This window comes from Onychostruthus taczanowskii, unplaced genomic scaffold, assembly GCF_017590055.1.
Source record: "Onychostruthus taczanowskii isolate IOZ18803 unplaced genomic scaffold, ASM1759005v1 scaffold110, whole genome shotgun sequence".
NCBI classification, from domain to species: domain Eukaryota; kingdom Metazoa; phylum Chordata; class Aves; order Passeriformes; family Passeridae; genus Onychostruthus; species Onychostruthus taczanowskii.
The window spans coordinates 1,334,115-1,344,874 of record NW_024497630.1 but is presented as its reverse complement, the minus strand read 5'-3'; the positions used below and the strand labels follow the sequence as shown (position 1 = coordinate 1,344,874).

The 10,760-nt window shown below is 57.0% G+C and overlaps 1 protein-coding gene across 1 annotated transcript; it reads right to left on the bottom strand.

The window, feature by feature from the left end:
• ANGPTL4 (angiopoietin like 4) lies at positions 1 to 8,730 on the bottom strand. The gene is made up of 7 exons (XM_041423683.1): positions 8,236 to 8,730; positions 7,833 to 7,943; positions 7,225 to 7,351; positions 2,835 to 2,948; positions 2,655 to 2,750; positions 2,076 to 2,351; positions 1 to 1,518 (listed from the first exon to the last, which is right to left on the bottom strand). Exons 1-7 carry the CDS (start codon positions 8,719 to 8,721, stop codon positions 1,337 to 1,339), a joined length of 1,392 nt encoding a protein of 463 aa, XP_041279617.1. The 5' UTR covers positions 8,722 to 8,730; the 3' UTR covers positions 1 to 1,336.
• Between the last annotated feature and the right edge of the window lie 2,030 nt (positions 8,731 to 10,760).

The following is a 10,760-nucleotide window of genomic DNA, read 5'->3' as shown; positions in this document are numbered from 1 at the left end:
TTAAAAGCTTGTTTTTATTAAAAGACATCTTCAGAAAAGATATTTTAGTACAAAAAATGTTTAAAATACACAAACTACACTTGTGTTCCTTTCCAGCATCAACATTTATAAATTACACCACATTGTTATTAACACTGCATTTAAATATGAAAACAAATTGTAACAGAGAATTCATCAACAAGTCCAACATCCTACAAACAACTATGTACAGTATTTAGCAGCTAGGAGCTCTAGCACAGTAGTCAATATGACTTCAATAGGGCAGGATGCTTGGGAAGCCCCAAGACTGCAGCTTGGCCTGTAAGTTTTCAGGGACCTGTTTTAGTCACCTCTCCCCAGACACCCACCCCAAAGGCAGAGGTGATGCCACACATCATGGTACACACCTGATGAAGTGTGGCTCTTGCAGAGAAACCCTGCTGTCCCCTGGCCTTGTAGTACCGGGGCCCACATGCAGGACAGGGCCAGTCACTCTGCGAAGCATGAGGTGTCTGGTGGAAGAAGGCAGCCCCTACTTCTGGGGGGCTGACAGTGACAGCAAGGCTGGTCTCACCCAGGGACAGTCAGTGCTCTGGATCTGTGCTGTCCACTGCTGTCCTGCCCACCCCCAGGAGCACTGGCAGGCAGCAGGCAGAGCTCCCTGGGACCTGGCCCCTCAGGCAACCAGCTGCAGGATCTCATCCAACAACCTTAGAGCTGGAAGCAGCTTTCCCAGCTCCCAACAAATTCCAGCACAGCCAGAAATACAGGTCTTCAAAGGGAAGGCAAGAGAGCCTGAGGTCCCCCCCCTCAGCCTTCCCACCAAGCCCTGTACCTCAGGGGACAGGGGCTGCACAGATGGAGCTGCCTGAGGCTCACTGCCCCCAGCCCCTGCACAGGAAAGAGGCTCCAGGGGCTCTCACAGGAGGGTACCTGGGACATAATTTGAGAACAGTGAAAGACAGGACACAGCAAGACTCCATACCCAGCGCTGTGGTCCAGAGCAGTGAGACACTTCCCATGCCCCACCTGCCCCGGGCCCAGCTCATCAACACAGTACAGAAATGTTAAGACAGGACAGAAAGCACCAGACAATTTGAACTTCCTGCAGCAGCACACGGCAGGTCAGAAAACCCTTGTGCATGCTCTGGAGGTGGATCTCCCTCCTGGGGCTCCTCTTCAAGTTTGGGAGCTCCCATCCAGGGGTTTTGGCAACGTGGAGCTGTTTTACTTTTAGTGAGGAGAAGTGTTGTGCCTCTAAAGGGCTTCTAACCAAGGAAGGGGAGGCTGTTTTCTGTAAACACAGAGTGATGGAGCTCAGGTCCATGCTCCACAGAGAAAGTCTCAAGTAGGAACTTTAGGGCTCTGCTTCCAGTGTTGCAGGTTGGATTTTCATGACGGTTGACTTCAGGGGGTAGTACCTGCCCTTCCATGTCTTCCAGAAGATGCCCTGCTTGCGCTCATGCCTCTGCCGGGGGATGGAGCGGAAGTACTTCCCATTGAGGTTGGCATGGCCACAGGTGCTGAACCACCAGCCACCTACAAGGGCAATAAAGGGACAATTTTAACATGCAGAAATTCCAGACAGAAAAACCTACTTCAATGCAGCTGATGCCCCTATTTCCCCCATTTTTCCAGAGCTTCAGGGTCTTACAAGACCACCTCATGTACAGCCAAGGAGTCCTGTGCACTGGAGAACCTTTCACAGATCCAACATGACTTCAGGCTGCATCTGCAAATCCAGGCTGCTGCTCCTTGTGTGAGAAAACCCCTCCAACCTTTCAGCAGCCAGGGCAAGGGAGGCCTCTGCTCTGCTTGAAAAGGTTCCAAGCAAAGTGGCAGACAGCAAAGCTGTTATGAGGATACATGCTTGGGCCAAGACCTGAATCATGAGCCCTCCCTCAGCTTCAGCTTCTCTCTTGGTTCCCTGCACAGCTCTTCCCAAAGAAGCAGCTGTTCCAGGGAAGTAGAGGACAAGACCAGCTCAACAGCAAAGGGGTCTAGTGCCACAGGGTCTGGATCCCACTGGACCACCACCAGACAGTGGAGGGCTGAAAGGGAAGTGCACATACTGGGACAGAAGACCTCGGACTGACCTGAGAGGTGTTTGGCACAGTTTGTGTCAGCTTTAAGGTCATGGTCACGATCCCGAGTGGAGAAGGGCAGCTGCCTGAATTCCCCAATGGCGTTTTCCAGCTCTCCAGAGAGAGGTCCCAGCAGGTTGAGTGTGTAGGCTGTGCTCTCACCACCAAGACTGAAGACAAACTGAACCACCTGGGAATTCCCCTCCCAGTCTTCCAGCTCAATCAGGAGATTGTATTTTCCCTCTTGGACAAGGTGATGTATCTTCTCCAGGCCCAGCCAGAAGTCACCTGAAATAAGACTCATGACTTTGGCTGCAGGGACATAAACATGCCATGAAAAGCAGAGATGCTAGCAAGCTCCAGAGACAAACAGGGACAACCTAGGATGCTGCAGCATTTGAATCACTGTCTGGTACCTGCAGGACACATCAGGAAGATCAAGGACCCCTGCTCTGCAAGCACTGTCCCACCCACCCCTTCAGCCCCCATCTGTGCTCCAGCACAGAGAGCTCCAGAGGCCAGCAAGGGGAATACCTTTCGCTAAGCTTTCCTTATCCCACAGTGAGAACATAGACACCATCATCCACCTACCACGAAGGTCTCCAAAGCCATTCTTGTAGGCATCCCACAGCTGGTCAAAGTCCACAGAGCCATCCATGCGCCTCTGGATCACTGTCCAGCCACCCTCTGTGGGAAGGGAAAACACAGTCACTTGGGGTTCCTATTTACCAGACCACCCTGCCAAGCGCTCGGGACGCTGCACGGCTTTACCTGCGGTCATGTCGCAGTAGACGTTGAAGGGCTGAGATCCTGTGGGCTGTACTTGGAAAATGCCACTGCTTCGCTGCCCAGCCAGGAAGAGCTGGTGGCAACCCTCTGGGAGCTCTGCCGGGGAAGGAAACAGCAAGTGAGGAGATGGCCACAAGCCCCACTTCCTCAGCAGGTTGCTCCTACCACAGCCCCGGCACTTGCAGCCCTGGCCACGAGCCCGGCCAGCTGCGCACAGCAGCGGCTGCAGCTCTGGACATGTGCTGGGGACAATGGCCCCTGACTTCAGCATCCTTAAACACTGTGACCCGACATCTTCCCTTTCATTCAAACAGAGCTCCTTGGGCTTTCATCCAAGGCAGAAGCCAGGCTTTGGGCCAGGTTGGAGTGACTTCAGCTGGAGAGCAGGGCTCCCCATCGAGGAGGGACAGAGGAGTTCCCAGGGCTCTCTAAACCCACAGACAGGAGCAGTCCATTTGGGGTGGGACAATGCCAAGGCCAAGTATCCCCATCCCACACGAGGCTGAGGCAGAGTCAAGGGGGCTCAGAGGCAGAGAGAAAAACAAAGTCCTGACATCAGGAAGGTGGCTGAGCATCCAGCACATGACCTCTTTCTCCCAGCAACTGTGGTGGCCCCAGGCAGACATCCTGCTGGGCAACCTGCCACCAGCAGGCACAGTGCCAGGCTGGGGTGACCCTTTTTCCAAGATACACTGACTGAGGCAAAGGGGGGGGTGGACTCTGGGAACCCCAGCTCATTGCAGGAGTGGATTGCCCAGGGTGAAGCCACACCCTGCTTCACCCCCCTCCAGCCCCAGGGGCTCCCACTGCTCCTTCTGCCTCGAAGGGACTTTGCCCAGAGCTGCCAGCAAAGCACCCTTTCAACAGCTCTGATAAAAGTCCATCCAGGAGCCACCACCCACAGCACTTGGGAGAGATGAGGCGGGAGAAACCTGTTACAACACCCAAGTCAAAAGGCCACAGGAGGATGTGCAGGGACTTCAGCCCCAGGCTGCTGCACAGACAAGGGGCTCTTTGTCAGCAGGGACAGGTGCCCCGGTCACCCCCGGACAAAGGGGCCCTGTTCTCCCCAGGCCAGGGCGGATGGGTTGTAGCTTTGGCTACCCTGGCTCACAGCTGCTGCCAGCATGACCCCGAGACAGACAAGAAAACTCAAGACAAGCCCTGGGCTGTGCTGAGGTTCTGGCCGTGGGGGTCCCCTCACAGTAGCTGCCCCAGGGTCAGGGCTGACACTATGATCCAGAGCAGCAGCAAGGAGAAGGGCTTCCTCCATCAGCCAGGGGCTCCCTGGGGGCAGATGGAAGGGGGAAAAAGGGCCTTTGAGCTGCCAAGACTAAAAGCAGCCCTTGCAGAGCATCACCCCATCACATCCTCACTGAGTGTTGGGGAGTCTTGATGCTGCATTGGGGTGAAGAGCAGAGCCCCAGCTGGAGGAGAGGTCAGGGGGGACCTAGTGGACAAAAATATGACACCTGCCATCACCTTTCACCCATTCCAACATATTCCTCTCTTTGCTTTCCTCTCCTCACAAAAATTTGCCCTCCTTGGCATGGGCAGCCCCTCTCCCACAGCCAGCACAGCTGGTGTCACATCCCTCACACCCCCAGGGCAATGCCAGGGCAGGACTGGTGCCACCATCAGCGCACCACAGGACAAGCTGTGCCGCAGCCCTACCCTGAACCCATGACACAGGGACGGAGGGCATTGTGCATCAAGGATCAAAACCACACAGAGCCCCCCAGGAACGCAGGGGCTGAGTGCATCCTGAATATGCCCACCTTCTGGGTGAATGCAGGCAGGGAAGCAAACCAGGCTCAGAGGAAGGAACGCCACAGCCAGAGGCCCCTGCTCACATTGCCATGGCAGGAAGGTGCTGGGCTTGCCAAGCTCCTCACCTGCTCTCCTCACTGCATCTCCCAGCATCGGTGGGATGGTGCCAGGCTGATGTCCCAGCATGCACAAGTCAACTCCATCCCTGCCTGTTTCTCATTTCTAGGCCCTGGCTGCACTCGATCCCTGTTCCCCTGGTGCCATAGGGACTCTCCAGCAGCTGAACGGGATGCAGCTGCTTGGACAGCCTCTGCTCAATCTTTTTGTTTGAGGAACATGCTTGTTAGCTCCAGTTCATGTTGCACATCCAAACAGCACCAGGAGAACAAACCCTCCTGACTGCTCCTGTGTTTCCTTTTCCCTCCCCCTTTATTTAGCCAAGCAACACAATTGGATCTGCCTTAGGCTCTGTGTTCACCCAACAGGATTTCCAGCCATGACATAGGGGAGGTCACTGACCTGGTATAAACACCCATCCTCAGGGATGGCAGGGCATGCCTAGAGCTGCCTGCATTGCCTCCCCTCTCCACCCCAACCCAGCCCCATTATTTTGGAGTCTCAGCGCCACGGGGAGAGCGTGAGCAGGGCTCTACCTTTCCCCTACTCGGCTGGCTGCCAGCAAGCACAGGCTCTGCCCAAAGACGTGATCCTCTTTCTGCAAGCTATTAAACCTCTCACTCTCCAGGCAGCTTTGAGCCTTCAACTTTCACATGCTTGGCCCCACGCCAGTTCTGTCCTGAAAAAACTTGTGTTCACTAGATGCAAATAAAAGGGTCTTTTTGCAAGGGCTGCTGGTGGAGTTCATCGGCGCTCCCCAGGGCCACACCGGCACCAGGCTCTGCTGACAATAGCCCGGAGCCGCCGGCACAAGCCTCCCCAGCTCTCCCTGGCTCTGGAAGCCTCCCCAGCTCTCCCTGGCTCTGGAAGCCTCCCCAGCTCTCCCCGGCTCTGGAAGCCTCCCCAGCTCTCCCCGGGCAGAGGGCACAGGGCCAGCCTGTGTGCTTTTAGATTTGCCAGAAAACTCACTTGACTTGATAATGAAAGGAAGCCAATTTGTTTCCTGTCAGTGATACCAACATCAGGGATTAGGCAAGGAAAGGGGACGCTCACAGCTGGTGGGACAGAATTTGCATGTCCAGGGTCTTTCCATCAGGGACAGAGCAACACTGGAAGGTGCTGAGCTCACAGCATCCATGGGGGCTGTAGCTCTTGCTGCCTTCCACTATGCATCACAAACATTTCTGTAGCCAGCATCAGCCAGAACGTCCTGCCTCTGCATCAGCAAGTAGCAAAGGTCCCAGCCTGTCTCCTAGCATAACCCAAGAGTGGAATCAAGGGTTATACTAGATAACCTCTAAAGGTCCCTTCCCACCCAAACTATTCTATGACATACACTACTTCAGGCAAGTCACAAAGCAGAGCTTGGACAAGAAACAGGAGAGAGAAGTTCTGAGAGAGTTTTCTGGCTCAGAAGTGCTACTCTGAGTAAGGTTGACCCTGTACAGCCCCACAGAGCTGCACCCCCAGAAGAGTCTGAAGCCCCACATTCCACCTCTCTTTTTGTCCACGTGGACAAGCCTTTGTTCTGCCCACCCAGCTTTCAGACACACAAGTGACAGCTCCAGGCTTCACAGACAAGTTGTCATGTGTTTTCCCATAATCATCCCTGCTAGGCCAAGCCCTGAGCAGGAATTCCCCATGCCTCCTCATCCTGCCTGGTTTCTGTTTTGCTCCTGCTGAAGATTCCTGGACAGCAGCACAGGCAGAGGCAGCACTGTGATCTGGCTGCCACAGCATGACAGCAGCTGCTCCTGGCCAGCAAAGCCTACAGGGACATCAGTTCCTGCCTGGAGGGAGGCTGCAGGACATGGCACAGCTGGGACACCCGCTCTGCTGCCCTTTGCTCTGCAGGAGCCTCTCCACTCCTGCTGCCAGGGCAGAAGATGCTCCAGGCAGACCAAGGGGTTGCAGATGGCAGCATCCACTCGCCTGCTCCAACGCACACTTCCCAGGGCTGTGAGCATCCACCTTCAGCTAAGGATAGTATGAGCTGAGACACTTGATATGAGCCAAGGGAGAGAGCTACACAGGCACACAGCTCTGCTCTCAGGCCAGGCCTCCCTAAACTCTACCCTCCTCCCACAGAGAGCAAAGACACTTCACCTCCCTGGTGAAGTGTGAGCAGCTGAACAAGAGTTAACTCAAAAGAGCTGAGACCCTCCTCTCCTCACCCCAGACCTGCCAGGCCTTTTTGACAAATACCTGGTCTCAGACTTTGTCTGCTCCCAACTGCATGCCTAACAACAGGCAGGAAAAAGCCTCTTTAATCCTTAAATTCCTGCTGGGCCAACACTGGCCCAGAAGGCAAGGATTCTGCCTGTGCTCCAGATCCCCTCATTCTGGCCATACTCCTAAGCTCCAGCTTTTCAAGCAAATCTCACATCCTGTCTCAGGACAAACGAACCTTTTGTTTGCAAAAGGTTGCACCTGTTACAGGTTTGCTCTGGCATGGACGAGCAGGGCAGCACAAGCAGATACTCACTCCATGTCTGCACGGGCTCCCCACTGCCATTCTGACTCTGGTTGGTGAGGCTGAGGCTCTTCTTCAGGTTTATCTTCCACTTTGGAGGCTGTGTTTTGTTGTGGTGTAGGGGAATTAGTAGATTGACCTAAAAAAAATGCACAAGTCAGAACGGTTTTATCTCAGCTTGTTTCCCATTCCATTATTCAGGGGAGCAGGTCAGCCACACACCAGCCACTGCCTGTGGCCAGAGCTGCAGCTGAACTTGCCTAGAAACCTCTAGGAACTGGAGATACCCAGTCCTGACAAGGCCAGAAGTGACTGGTTTTTCACACCTATGCTAGCTAGTTTACTCTGCAGATGAATGCAAAGGCAGAGCCCAGGGAGGCTGCTCCCACCCACCAGTTCCTCCTATTGCTCCATGCAAACTCTCTGGCAGCGTGCAGGCTGCTACCCTCACACACTGATGATACACTGCAGCACGGGGAGCAGAGCTGTGGCCCCTTTGGGGTCCCCAAAAGCAGGGAGCACCAGCACAGCCACCAGAGCTGGGACACAGGGGTGTCACACCAGCGTACCCACAGCACGTAGGGCCAAGCTGGGGGCTGCAGCACAGGACAGGGGCTCACCTTGCTCTGCAGGCTTTTAATCTGCAGGTTCTGCTTGTCCAGCTTGTACTGTTGCTGCTTGATTTTCTGCAGAAGCTCCTCGATCCGCAGGTTCTGAGCATCCATCAGGGACTGCGGGGGAAGAGCCAGGTGAGCCCCATAGCTCCAGGGAGCTCTGGCTATGCGAGACTGCCGGGAGGGCGCTCCCGGTGCCTCCAGACCCCTCCGCTATCCCGACGCTGATCCCCACGTCCCGGGACAGGCACGTCTTTCCCGCAGCCGTTCCCGGTGTCCCCTAGCGGGTCTGGGGTGTGTCCCCCCAGCAACGTTCCCCGCGTTGGTGCCCGTGGCAGGGGCCCGTCGAGCCCTCTCTATCCGTCTCCACCCCGCTGCTCCGGTGGATGCCGGTGCCCCCCGCGCTCACCTGCAGCGCCCCCAGGTCCCGAGCGCTCTGGTTCCCAGCCGGCCGCGCCTGCAGCGCCAGACGGACCCGGCCCTCCAGCCGCTCCAGCCGGCCCTGGATCGCGTCCTTGTCAGCCGCCACCTCCTCCAGCCGCTGCCGCAGCGCCTCGGAGAGGTTGAGCAGCTGCCGGCCGCGGCCCTCCAGCTCCCGCACGCTGCCCCGCAGCCGCTCGCCGCGCTCCTGCGCCTCCCGCGCCTGCCGCAGCAGCCGCCCCAGGGAGCTGTTGTGGGCGCTCAGCCGCCCGCCCAGCTCCCGCAGCTGTCCCTTGGTGCGCTCCACGTGCTCCTTCAGGCCGTGCCCCAGCTGCAGCAGCCCGTGGGCCAGCACGTTCACCTCGTCCCAGGAGGCGAACTGCGCCCGCCGCTCGGCCCCGGCTCCCGGTGCGGGCGCGGGGGCCGCGGCGAGCCCCGCCGCGCACAGCAGCAGCGCCGCGCCGCCGAGCTGCATCGTACCCGCTCCGCTGCCCGTGCCGCCGCCGCCGCCCTGCTTTTATGCCCCCGTGGCGGGGAGGGCCCCGCACCGGCCCCTCCCCGCCCACCCGGCCCCGCCGCTTTGTTCGCCCTCCCCGTCGGCCGTGGCTCAGGCCCCATATCCGCCGCCCGCTCCCAGTCCTGTCCGCCCTCACCCGGGGCAGCCTTGGTCCCTGTCGCTGAGCCCTGCCTGCACCAGTTCCTCGTCTCTGTTCCCATCATTGTCTCCGTTCCTGTCCTTGTCCTCATCTCCATTCCTGTCCCCACTCCCCTCCTCATGCCATCCCCATTCCCATCTCTGTCCCCATTCCCATCTGCTTCCCATCCCCATTCCAGTCCCTACCCTATGCCTATCCCCTCTCCTATCCCTGTCCCCATCCCCATGCCCATCCCCGTTCCCATAGCTGTCCCCATGCCCACCCCTATCCCATCCCTGCTGACTGTCCTGCGCCTCATCCTGCGCTGGGGACCCTGATCTGCACCAAGCCCTGATGGCTGGTCCCCCACTCCCGTGGATGCACCCGTGTCACCTTCTGAGGCCGCACCCCTCTGGGACCCTGTGGCACAGAGCTCTGCTGGGGAGCCCTGGCCTGGCACAGGTGGGTGCTGCCAGCCCTGGGGAGGGGGCATGCTTAGGGTCAGCTGCTCTGTACACCTGAGGGAAGCAGAATGTTCACTCCTCTGAACATTCCTGGTCTCCAAGAGCAACAAGGATGAATAAATCCATCTCTCGCTACCCTCCCCCCACAGGTTTCAATCACCCCTTGTGAAAAATGCGCATCTTATTTTGTTTGTCAGTGTCTTGGACCCTGGTTTCTGATTCTTCCTTCTTGTTCTGCCTTTTTCTACTGGCTTAAAGGGATTTTCAATTCTCAGTGTTTTCTCTCCGTGAAGGAATTCACACACCGGGATGGAGCTGCTGCCGGCTCTGTTCGGATTGGAGCAGATGGAGCCCTTCTGCTCCCTCCCCGCGGGGCGCTTCCTCCTGCTGCCCCAGCGCTCCATCCCTGCTCTGCACCGCGCAGCCTCGAGCAGGGAGCTGCCTCTCCTCCCACTCTGGATTTTGGAGCCAAATCCCTGCTTCCCGCCGCTCCTGGGTCTGGCCGACGTGAGCCCCCTGGGCCCGGGGCTGCAGCTCCCTGGTTCCACTCCAGCCCTCAGCAGTTCTGGTCCATCCCAGCGCTGCTGCTCGGAGCCCTGCAGCTCAGGCATGGCCCCGGGAAAGGCTTTTCTTCTAGTCCAAAAGTGCCTGGCAGGAGGATTTCTCTTTCCAGGAGAACCCACGCCATCCCCGAGTATTGCCCAGGCTGATGCTGCCCGAACGGTGAGTGAGAGGCCTCAGAGAATGCACTCAGCAGCAGCAGCTCAGGGTGGAGTCTCAGAGGTTAAAGAGGAATTTCGGAAATTCCAGCAGGCACACACTCCAGAGAGTCCCAAGCCCCCTCCCCAGCCACTGTTTTCACGTTTATTTCATGGTCAGAAGGAACTTTTCAAATGAGGAAAGAGGAAAAAAACACAGGTATGAAACACTGCAGGAGAAAAAGAAAGAATGAAAATAAAGAAAAATAAAGAAAAATATGAACTTCTTTTTCCAAATCTTTGTGCTTTGGGGCTGTCCCTCTGTGTTCTCCCTGACACTATTGCTAGAGAGGAGCTGGGGATATAGAAGTGGTAGTGATGGGGAGGGGGCTCCATTGCCCCCCTCCAACAGCCTTCTCTGTGGGGCCTGGGGTCCCTGCAGGGCTCTTTGGGGTGCTCCTGGCTGGCCTGTGCCCCCTTGTCATAGCCCCCCTGCCAAGGACACATCTGCCACCATACCACCACCCCTGAATGCTGTAGGAGCTGATAAAAATTCCCAGATTAGAATCTGAAAAATGAAAATTCTCCTTTTTAGCTTGTACTGCTGGTTTTTGGCATCCCAGGAGGGAGTGAGCTGGCAGGGGTCATGCCCATGGAGCCTGGGGCTGGAGCACCTGGCACCCCAAGAGCCCCCTGCACTGGAAAACACCAACCCTT

What these genes read in the sequence shown, in the direction of transcription:
- ANGPTL4 (XM_041423683.1), bottom strand. Translation starts at nt 8,721, where the DNA reads ATGCAGCTCGGCGGCGCGGCGCTGCTGCTGTGCGCGGCGGGGCTCGCC. An exon ending in GGAGCCCGTGCAGACATGGA is followed by an intron (nt 2,949 to 7,224) that starts GTGAGTATCTGC and finishes CTTCCCCGGCAG; the next exon opens with AGCTCCCAGAGGGTTGCCAC. An exon ending in TGGCTTTGGAGACCTTCGTG is followed by an intron (nt 2,352 to 2,654) that starts GTAGGTGGATGA and finishes GTCTTATTTCAG; the next exon opens with GTGACTTCTGGCTGGGCCTG.